General features: G+C 31.2%; 1 protein-coding gene across 2 annotated transcripts; it reads right to left on the reverse strand.

Annotated features, from left to right (window-relative positions):
• Positions 1 to 225: 225 nt before the first annotated feature.
• On the reverse strand, positions 226 to 6,193 carry LOC130947861 (uncharacterized). 2 transcript variants are annotated; one of them, XM_057876580.1, is made up of 7 exons: positions 5,955 to 6,193; positions 5,510 to 5,686; positions 2,232 to 2,449; positions 1,841 to 2,078; positions 1,682 to 1,767; positions 1,172 to 1,263; positions 226 to 742 (listed from the first exon to the last, which is right to left on the reverse strand). In XM_057876580.1, the coding sequence occupies exons 2-7, from the start codon at positions 5,615 to 5,617 to the stop codon at positions 513 to 515; spliced, it is 972 nt and encodes a 323-aa protein (XP_057732563.1). In that variant the 5' UTR covers positions 5,618 to 5,686; positions 5,955 to 6,193; the 3' UTR covers positions 226 to 512. The 2 variants fall into 2 exon arrangements, with proteins under 2 accessions (XP_057732563.1, XP_057732562.1); XM_057876579.1 differs by having other exon boundaries at positions 226 to 799.
• Positions 6,194 to 11,947: the final 5,754 nt, after the last annotated feature.

Below are 11,947 nucleotides of genomic sequence, written 5' to 3' on the forward strand. Positions count from 1 at the left end.
AATAGTTTACTCATAAATAAATAAATACATAAAAGAGCAGCAATATTAATTCATAATCTTTGTCTTTATAACAAAAGTCAAAAATAAATACATAAAAAAAAAGAAAACAGACACACATAATCAAAATAAGAGTTTAATTTTAATGCACTGACAATATAAATCGTTTTATACAGTCAGTTCTTTTATATGATCATTCATGCAGATTTTTACTTATGTAACATTATGTAATTAGATGAACACAATGCATCAAAATTAAAGTCCCAAAATAATTATACAAAAGTTTAGTCACTTCCAAAATGCAAATGCTAACCTCTTCAAAAAAAAAGAAAAAAAGAAATCCCTCAGTTTATATAAACTAAAATTTACATTGCTTAAGGTCACACATCTTTTTAAGATGTACTTCTGAACATTTCTCAGAACTACTGCAAAACTTCTAACGCCGGAGTCAGATTCACCAGAATAAACAAGCAAAAGAGGTAGTTATTAGTTAGTTGATCCACACGAACCAGAATTTACAGGGAAGATCGGCATGCGAAGAAGTTGAAGTCAGGGTGGAACACATTGAGCTGCTTCAACCATGAGTTTGCAGCATTGTATAAATATGTTACCCTTTCATTCACATGTGATGATGGAGTTAACCAGATATCTCCCTGCATTCTATAGGTGGCTAGGCCGAAAGGCAACACCGATATGCAGCCGCTGTTCTTCCTCTTGGATTTCTCCCCCACCACCATTCCCCACCCTGTCAGAAAACATACGTCATTCTCTATGTTGATTTCAGCACAAATGTTATCACAGTCTGCCGAAACACAAGAAAATTAGTTATAAACTTGCAAAATTGTTGTAATTACAACTACAATTGAGCCACGGCTCGCTAAATAAGATTAATTATATTGATCAAACGATGTCATGGGATCCAAGTGAAAAACATACGTGTTTAAAACCATTATTGACCAGTTGCAATCCGAACATGCAATGATAGATATACTTGTTTTATATGAATGCCTACTTCCATGAAGACAACTTCATGTGAAAATAATACTGCAAATATTTAGATGATTCGGTTAAACATGTCAAAATATCTATGGGTTCATAATATTATTTTCACATAAAGATATTTTCATGGAAGTAATCACTTTTTACATATCATTCACCAGCTAGTTTTGGATACCTTGAAAAGAAGATGACAATGTATGATAAGTGAGGAAACACGTTGCCAAGGCCTTGTTATCTTTCTGAGTTGGTATGGCGTAAATCGGATACCTATCGATGATAAATCAGTATAAGATCTATCAAGCACTGAAACCAAGAGAATTTAATCCAGACAAGGAGAAACGTAGTAAAAAGAAACTTATGATTCTTGTATATGAATTCACAAGGAAACAGAACCAAATGTTGATCAAGAGTGCAAGACTCAGGCCCAGCTTCATTTCTATATGATTAAGAAACATAGTCATAAACTTAATCTTGTCGAAAAGAACATAACCTCAGATAAATTTTGCAAGAATTTAGGGCCACTTGTTATCAAGAAGTTGTTATTTTTGGATAATTCAAAACGCAATCTGAAGTTCTCACAAGAGCTAATTGAAAAGGTGAAGCTTTATTTGTGAATTGTGAAGTGTAAAACAAAATCAAAGCCAATTTCATTACGGGCAGAATTAAAAGAATAATTTAAACTCACCAAGAAACAGCCATCCAAGAAGCCGGAGAAAGATCCACACTCTTCAAGGTCATTAATGCCGGATAGCTTCTAGCTAATTCAATTATCTGGTGAGAAACAATCATAGTGTATGAGTGAACATACAAACACATTTGCAATGGCGAAGTTAAGGGCAACAACCTTATCTGCTAACGGGAGCCGGTTATATGGAGAACTCTTCTCCATGTACTCCAAGTAAAGGTAACCAAGCATATCCCTCGTGGGCCAAGAACCTACCTGGTCAGAGCTTGAATTGAAGGAATTAGCATCCCACGATTCACTAGAATTGTTACTTAATGACCTTGATAGTTTATCGCTGCTATCATCACTCCAGCAATCACATTCCAATTCAACTACTTCGTTATCCTCTCGCCGTCCCCTAGATAAGAAGTAGGAGATTACTATAAACAATTCTTTTGATACATCAACAAGCATGTAAACCTCATATTCGTCGTTTTAAAATAACTGCCAGTCTTTATTCTCTATTGAAAAGTACAATGCACCATAGCATTACCCTTGGCTTTTACCATACCTAGAAGCTGCAACAGACTTAGTGCTGTAGATTTGGATAGCGGACAGATACGGAACATAGAATTGCATTAGAGTTTCCCCACTTTCGCGCATCACCGGTGTACCGGCACCATATGCACTCCATTCAGAATAGCAGTCCCAAAGATCTTTCAGAGTGAAGTATTCAATTGTGTCCTTAACAGGAGGTAGCCATTGATTATTTAGATCATTTGAGCATCTCTGCAAACACAAACATTATCTCCACTACAGTAAGACAAACCATGCAATGCTAGCCATTAAAGGAATCTACACCTATGATTTAACCTTCAAGTAGCAAGTCAAGTAATTTATCCTAGTAATTGCAATATCACAAACTATTCACACATACACTAATTATGAGCAGAGATAAAATATTCCTAGTCACATAACATTTATAAAAAATAAAATATCTTTATTAAGTTTTAAATATATTTGGATATATTTTTTAAGAAAAATAATTTTATTAAAAAAATAAATTATTTGTTTTGTCTAAAAACTAACAATACCTTGCTTTTAAAAAAAACAAAAACAAAAGACGTTTTTAATGTTTAAAAACTCTTTTCCAAAAGCCTATTCAAATATAAAATGACTTTTGTCTATTAAAAACGATCTTTTTAAAAAGATAAAAAAAAATACTTATTTCAAAAGTCCATTCAAACTTACTCTAATACTAAGAGTTTATTTGAGAAGCTTCAAAAGCTATTTTTTTTTTTTTTTGACTTATGGAAGTCATGTTAATATTGTTTGAGATAGTTTTTTAAATATACTTTTAACGTTATTTAAGAGATTTTGAAAAATAATAAAATTTGACTTTTTTTTTTAAAAACTATTTTATCACTCTTATTTATTAAAACAATTTTAAAGACAAGTACTTATATGATAAAAAATTCAAATACAAAATAACTTATTTATAAACTACTTTTAATATAAATCCTTATATTTAAAATTTTTTTCATATTTTAAGTTTTTCTCTAAAAGAATTTAATTAACTTGTTTATCCAAACTCACCCTAATTATAATTGGCGAATAAAGACAAATGTTATAGGAACTATTTCTTTATATGTTTTTAGTGTATTTTTTATTTTGTATTAAAAATAATAATAATAAATGCATAAAATAAATTACACAAAGAAAAATACAAATATAATTTCACATTCATGATTAGTATGATTTATGACAAGGCCAATTATTCAAACCAAACTTTTAACTTGCTAGCAACACATGGCGCGACCAGTATCCAGTCACAGTCACACTTGTGGCTAGGTGAAGCCATGAGAATCACGTGGCACTCAACAACTTCAAAATTAACTTTTGAGGTTTATTTTAAAAGAAAATTTGAAAAAAAGGACGAAAACTTAAACTAAAGATTGAAAAAGAAAATAAAACAATAGTAGTAATATGCTGTGTTGCAATTTTAGTCATTGTCGTTTTAACTTATTTTGGATAAATTAACAAATTAGTGGATGTTGAAACAAAAGCAAATAAAATAAAATAGAACTCCCATTTAAAAATTGAAGAAAGTAATATAATACATGTCAATTTTTAACACGTATAAAATTAGCTATCATGTGGTGCATGCTTAATTGTTAATTAGAACCACCCAATTTTTAGTGTATATTAGTATATATCTATATATCTATATATATAATCATCCAATGGAAAGCAGAGACATATATATTTCTTTATCTCAAGTATCACAAAATTCCAAGCTAATGAGTTCCTTAACAGAATCCCGCAGATTATGCTAACACCGAGAAATAAAAAAAATATTTTATTTTAATTTTAAGAAGCATATAGACTTAGAAACAACCGTGTCTTTACTCTATGATTAACCCTAATATATAGGAATTCTAGTTGAAATATTATGGTACTTTGTGGTTAATTAATTTTCAATTAAGTGAGAAAGGGACACGTCAGAGAAGTTAATATCCGAATGGTGGTGGCATCAAACGAATATTCTTGTACACTGAGACACTTAGACAAAGGCAAGTTTTGATTGACCTTGACCCTGGTTTTAACGATGCTGTTTGACCGACAACACAATGACCACATCATTCCGATTTTCTCCCTCTTTTATTTATTATGGATTTTTCCCGTCGTATATTTATTTATTTTTTCAACCATATTATCTAACACTAAAAATTAATCTCTCATATAAAATATATATTTAAAATATGTTAAATAATATATTTATTTCTCTATAAATATATAATAACTATTCAGTGATTAATTTTTAATATACATATAATATTTTTAAATTTTTATAAAATTTTATTTTTATTTATTAAATTATATTAAATATATATTAAAATAAGCTATTAAATTAATATAAAATAAAATATATATCAAAATATAAAATATATATCAAAAATAAATTAATTATTTTTATATAAAAAACTAATTCTATGATTTTCATGAGTGATATCTAAATTTAGTTTAATTATAAATTTTAAATTTTTAAAAATAATTTATTTTTATATTTAAAATTAAATATAAATTTTTTATTTTTTTAATAAATTAAACACTACTTTTTAAACAAAAAAATCACTTTATTAATATCCGAATAACTATAGGAGTGAGTCACTCCCTTATCCTGTTATGGTTAAAATTTTAAAAATAATGATTACCACAGAATCACTGACTCTCGGTATTCCCTCTATTAGTCCGGAGGGAGAAATAGAAAGGAGAACCATCAACCGAACGAAGTGAACCAATGTTTCAGAATCATAATCATCACATAAATTAAAGAAAATTTAAAATGACATGGAAAAAAATAATAACATACAATCAAACTAATCACACCAAGATCACAAATAAAAGGAATTATTTTAAATTAAAGATTCGATTATTTATGATTATTAAAACTATTTGTGCAGAGGAAGCTAAGCGTCCTTTATCTTAAGTAGTTATCTAAGTTTTACACCCCCCTTTTATCGACGGCTAAATTGGATTAGAAAGCAAATTCATGATCGCACTGAATTTTCAAAATATTTAGGGGATCTCTAAAATATACAAAGAAAAGATAATCCAAACTTATAATAATAATAATAATAATAATAATAATAATAAAAGGCCCCTATGCCACTATTCCCACCCGAGTGAAAGAAATCTCTTGCTCCCTGTAACGGTGACATGAATTAATTTGGACCACGATTTAATAAAACTAGGAAACGAAAAAAACAAACTCCCAGCAGAAATCCAAAAACAAGTTAAATCAATATTAAATTAAAAATAAAAATTAACCAAGAAAAAAATATTTACCCTATGGAGAGTCCTTGAAGGAACATCTGGTGTGACACATTGGAGAAAGCGTTCCAAATTTGATATGTAGCTTCTGGAACTACCCCTTGTCGATGATGATGAGACCATAATTTTCCCGAGAGAGTGACAGAAAATTCTCTCTCTCTCTCTCTCTGAGCCTCAATTCCTCAGGATTGACTAGCAATAAAAGAAATATATACAATAATTTAAGAACTCTTTTTCTCTATCATATGATAATTTCTTTTTGGAAAACCAAATAATAATAGCTGGGAAGATAAAAAGACGGATTTTTTCTTAAAATCCAAGTTTCCGATTCGGGAGAGATTTCGTTAGGATTTTGAGAGTGATGATGGAGAATAAAAGAACATGACTAGATGTCAGCATTCTCAATCATTGGGGAAAAAAAAGAATTAATTAGAAAAAAGAGAGACAAATTGCTACCAACCTTCACCAAATTCCGAATGAAATAAGGGCAATAAAAGAAAAGATTCTATTTTCCTTTTCTCTTCCTTTACATGGGTGAATTCGTTGAAGCGTTCATCGTTTTCTCTTGAAGACCACAGAAACGAAGTGAATGAAGAAGTATGAAAGGGTTGGTAGGTAGTGAGACTGCGACAAAGAAAGAGAAAGAAGAGTCTGTAACTCTTTATAGTTTCTTTCTTCTTCTTTTTTTTTCCTTTTAATCTGTTACTTTTAAATTTTAATTATGTGAGAGCTCAATCAGTTTTTTCTATTTATTATTTAAAAAGGAGTTTTAAAAGAGAGAGATTAATAAATTAATTAATATAGAGTAATATTAATTGAAAAAAAGGGAAAAAAATAAAGAGGATGGGATTTTTTTTTTGAATTAAAATAAAAAAAATTATTATTTTTTCAAATCTTATCTTTTAATTTTAATTTTTTAAATATGATTTTTTTTAAAGCAAGTTCTTTGGCGAACCTCATGATTTATATCAAGGTTGCGAAAACCGGACCGGTCAATGAACCGGTGAGGTTACTGGTTTAATGGTTTAATGGTTCGATCGGAATTCAACCGGGGTTCAACGGTTTAATTAAATATTAAATAAAATTATTAAAAAACCTAAAAATAATTTTAAATATATTAATTTAATAAAAAACCGTTAAAAAATCGGCCGGTTCGACCGGTTTATCGGTTAACCGACCGATTTGACCGGTTTTTTACCGGTTTTTTGCTGGCCGATTTTTGAGCTTACCCGGACCGGTTAACTGACCGGTTCCCGGTTTTTCTGGTTGAACCGGCCGGTCCGGTCCGGTTTTTAGAACCATGATTTATATAGAGTTCACTTAATCCTGACAAAATTTCACTTTAAATTCTAAATAAAATGGTTAAGTCAAATTTTTAAGCTTTACAACTGACAATGACAATTATTATCATTATCTCTATAAAAGTACATAAGAATACAAAAGAATAAGTCATATTTTTAATAGAAAATAATGACTTTTTTTATTTATAATAAAAAAAATTCTTGTTAAATATCATTTATTTTCGTATATCTATGTATTTTTAGAGACGATAATAATAATTGTTATTGTTGTCATTAACATTGAAGAAGTCATGTTTGTTATTTGTATAATTTTATATATTTTTTTAATTTAGATTTTCTAAATTTTAAATTTATAATTTAGAGAGTAAAATATTTTTGGAATCTATGATAATGATTTAAAAATTTTGAATTTTATTAATTTTGAAAAAAATTGGAGTGGAATTCGCCAAAAATTAGACAAACTCTATAAAATTAATGAAGTTTGCCAAATATCAAATAAATTCTATTAAAAATATAAAGTTCGTCGGGTTTGTCTTAAATTTAAAAAACAAAATTATATTTAAAAATTTAAAATTAAAAAATAAATTCTTAACTTGTCTTAAATTTAAAAAACAAAATTATATTTAAAAAATTAAAATTAAAAAATAAAAATTTAAAAGATAATATTTTTTATTTTATTTTAAAAAAAAAATACGAAGAAGATGAAAAAATAGAAAGAGGTGAAAGAGGTGAAGGAGGAAAAAGACGATGATGACGGTGGATGGCTTAGAGAAGAGAGTGAGAGTTCGCATCGCCGCGTGTGAAGAATGAAATGTCAGTCAGTGTAATTAGATATCTTTGAGTTATCAGACTTCTTCTCTGGCCTATCTTGTTTCGTTCTCTGGGTTTTCGCTTTTTTTTTTTATATTTATTTTGTTTATTATTTGAGTTACTATATCCAATACTATATGGGCCTAATGGTTTAGTTTGGTTCCGATATAATCCACGTGTATCTATCTATAAAAAAATAATTTAATATCCAAAACAAATCTAAGAAGAAACTGAAAAGGGAGAAGAAAGTAATCACGTGGTGAGGGTCTTGGGGGATGGAATTTATACAGAACATCATATGGTAAAGGAGGTTTTTTTTATTTTAAATTAATTAAATATATTATTTACTAAACTTAGTTACATATAAATATTTATTAATATACACAACTTTATATAGAATTTTTTTAATTAAATTAAAAATATATAATATTTACTAATTTAAATAAACGTACAACTATTTAATAAAATACATTTTAGGTCACATTTCGAATGCACTGGGAGAAACCACACTAAAGATGTATTATGGATACATTGTTATCGTGTTGTGACATGTCACATGTTAGTCATATTTTGAATACATCCGAGATATGAATAAAACTATATCTTAAATACAGTGCATCCGTGATATAACCATAATTAATTTGTACCTACTACATCTGAGATATACACAATTAGAGTGATCAGGGACAGTGCATCCGAGATATGGTCAAGTGTGCATGACAATTTTTATTTTTAATCATTACAATATTTTTTTAAAAGACATATATTTACATGGATAAACAAGTCAAATTATACATTTGGATGTACTAAAAAAAAAAGTCATACATTTGATGGAAGTCTATAAATATAAGTATTAAGCAAAATACATATATGAATAATGGTAACTAACGCCGTCCAGCGGTAGGATCCAAGTGGTGTCCAATCCCACATCCACGAGGACAGGACATCCTGGGAGGATGGTATGGACGAGGACGAACACCTGGCAGACTAGAAGTGAGTGGTGGACGCTGGTATGGTGGCGGAGGAGGAGCTAATACAGTCATAGGAGGAGGAAGAGCTGATACAGTCATGGGAGGAGGCATAGGAGGTGATCGCCAGACAGTACTGGACGGTGGAATCGGCGATGGGAGGGATGGAGTTTGAAAGCGGGGTGACGGAGCAGAACCTAACTGGTGCGGTGGTGGAGGAGGAGTCTGATAGTTTTCTGGAGGAGCCGTCCCATGCCAGGTGGAAACACCGCTCGACGTCCCTAGTATGTCGGTGTCGTCTCTCTTGTGGCGATAATGACTGGTCAAGGCATCCACCGCATGACTCAGTGCCCCAAGGATCTCGAACATGTCATCGATGTCCATCATATCATCGGATCCAATGTCGAACTGGGGCTGCTCCTAAGCTCTGTCATCAATTGGGTGGTCAGCTGAGGTACTCGGCATAAGCCTCGAAGCAACGTCAGCCTCATGGTCAGCAAAGAATGCGTCAGAGGGATGCTCTACATGCGAATCGGGAATGACATCCTCGTGTATCTCCTTCTGTCAGGCGTACTCAGCCTCCTAATCTGACAACTGCTGGTCTGCATCATGAGGAGCCCTACCGTCCCTACGGGCGCGCTGACCACGTGCCTGCCGTGCTGGTCTCCGGACATCATCGCGAGGTTGCCTCCTCGCCCGTCGTCTCCGATTTGGGGTATCGTGCGGTAACTGTAAGTCATCTCTGTGACCATAGTGCATTCAAATGTATAATTTGACTTGTTTATCTATATAAATATATGTCTTTTAAAAAAATATTGTAATGATTATAAATAAAAATTGTCATGCACACTTGAGTACTTGACCATATCTCAGATGCACTGCCTCTGATCACTCTAATTATTCATATCTCAGATGACTAGCACGTGATATATCACAACACGGTAGCAATACATCCGTAATATGCTTTTAATGTGATTTTTTTCACTGTATCTAAGATATGACCTAAAATATATTTTAGTAAATAGTTGTATGTTTATTTAAATCGATAAATATTATATATTTTTAATTTAAATAAAAAAATCCCTTTATATATCTCAACATTCAAGAGACATTAAATACATATTTTAGTATTAATATGATTCTAAAAAATTTGAACTTATTACAAATGCGCTCAAAATATGGTACAATTATAACCGTATTCTCAGTAACGTTGCATAAACTAGATACTACATACTCGAAATATAGGCATGATAAATTAATGGAATATACTCTCATACATATATTATTGTAACGATTTAACTACAATATTATTTATTCATATGGTTAATTAAAAGTGTTTGTTGGGAGTAGTGGATTATTAAATTTAAAAATGGTTATTAATTTAGGTACCAATGGTTTAAAATAGTGGATTACCGTTTTAAAATTTGATTAACATTAAACCAATTCAAAATTTAACTATCTGCTAATTTTAATATTTAAAAAAAATAGATTAAATATCTGTTTTCGTTAAATTGGTATAATTTGTTATAATTTAAATAGTATTATTTAATTTTTAATTTAATTAAATTTGATACAAAAAATATCAATTTAAAATTATTTTTGAATTTGGTCTAATATAAATTATTGTGATTGAATTAAATCTATTTAAATTTAAAATTTATAAAAAAAATTATAATCAAGCTTGCAGTTATTTGAATTGTGTATTTTCAAAATTATGTAAATTGTATCTCCCACTAATTTGAAACTACGATTTGAAATCGGCCGCATATTAATAGTAGTAACAAAATGAATTAAGTACAATATTGGTCTCCAAAGTTTATCCTAAATATTTTATTCGTTCCGAACTTTTTTTTGTTCCTAAGATTCAACTTGATTTTAAATTTGTCTTTTAGATAATTATACCTTCATCTTATCACCATCTCCATGAGACTATGCATTCTTTCTTCTTTTCATTTGATGTTCTTTTTTTCACTCTCACACACATTTAGAAGAGAAGAGGAGAAGAAAGTTGTCGCCATTAACGAGAGAGAGAGAAATTGCAATAGAAAAAGGCATTTAGAACCAAGTACATAACATTCAAGCCATGCATGCAACCATGCAAGACCAATGGCATTTTACAGGGCGTGTAATGCCCTCAACATCACAAGGCTGGGCGTGCAACACCTTGGAAGAAGGTGCAAGTGGCGTGTAACGCCATATAGAGGTGTTAAACGCCTTAGAAGAGAAATTGCAATACTGCCAATCCTGACCTCTTCATCCTCAACTGATAATAACTTGATTGATGAGCGGATAATTTATACGCTTTTTGGCATTGTTTTTAGGTAGTTTTTAGTAAGTTCAAGCTACTTTTAGGGATGTTTTCATTAGTTTTATGTTAAATTCACATTTCTGGACTTTACTATGAGTTTTTGTGTTTTTCTGTGATTTCAGGTAATTTCTGGCTGAAATTGAGGGACTTGAGCAAAACTCTGATAGGAGGCTGACAAAGGACTGCTGATGTTGTTGAAATCTGACCTCCCTGCACTCGAAATGAATTTTCTGGAGCTACAGAACTCCAAATGGCGCGCTCTCAACGGCGTTGGAAAATAGACATCTAGATCTTTCCAGCAATATATCATAGTCCATACTTTATTCGGGAATTGATGACGTAAACTGGCACTCAACGCCAGTTTCATCCTGCTGTCTAGAGTAAAACGCCAGAAACACGTCACGACCCGGAGTTGAACGCCCAAAACACGTTACAACTTGGCGTTCAACTCCAAAAGAAGCCTCAGCTCGTGGATAGATCAAGTTCAGCCCAAACACACACCAAGTGGGCCCCGGAAGTGGATTTATGCATCAATTACTTACCTCTATAAATCCTAGTAGCTAGTTTAGTATAAATAGAACATTTTACTATTGTATTCAGTGTCTTTTGACCACGTTACATCTTTGGTCTCAGTTTTATTTTATTCTTCATCTTAGGAGGCCATTGATCACGTTTTGGGGGGCTGGCCATTCAGCCATGCCTGAACCTTTCACTTATGTATTTTCAACGGTGGAGTTTCTACACACCATAGATTAAGGGTGTGGAGCTCTGCTGTACCTCAAGCTTTAATGCAATTACTACTCTTTTTCTATAAATTTCATTTATTCCTGTTCTAAGATATTCGTTGCACTTCAACTTGATGAATGTGATGATCTGTGACACTCATCATCATTCTCACCTATGAACGCGCGTGATTGACAACCACTTCCGTTCTACCTTAGGCCGGGCGCATATCTCTTGGATTCCTTAATCAGAATCTTCGTGGTATAAGCTAGAATTGATGGCGGCATTCATGGGAATCCGGAAAGTCTAACCTTGTCTGTGGTATTCCGAGTAGGATTCCGGG

This window comes from Arachis stenosperma, chromosome 9 (genome assembly GCF_014773155.1).
Source record: "Arachis stenosperma cultivar V10309 chromosome 9, arast.V10309.gnm1.PFL2, whole genome shotgun sequence".
NCBI classification, from domain to species: domain Eukaryota; kingdom Viridiplantae; phylum Streptophyta; class Magnoliopsida; order Fabales; family Fabaceae; genus Arachis; species Arachis stenosperma.

What these genes read in the sequence shown, in the direction of transcription:
- LOC130947861 (XM_057876579.1), bottom strand. Translation starts at nt 5,617, where the DNA reads ATGGTCTCATCATCATCGACAAGGGGTAGTTCCAGAAGCTACATATCA. An exon ending in TCTTGGATGGCTGTTTCTTG is followed by an intron (nt 1,264 to 1,681) that starts GTGAGTTTAAAT and finishes TATCATCGATAG; the next exon opens with GTATCCGATTTACGCCATAC. An exon ending in ATTGTCATCTTCTTTTCAAG is followed by an intron (nt 800 to 1,171) that starts GTATCCAAAACT and finishes GTGTTTCGGCAG; the next exon opens with ACTGTGATAACATTTGTGCT.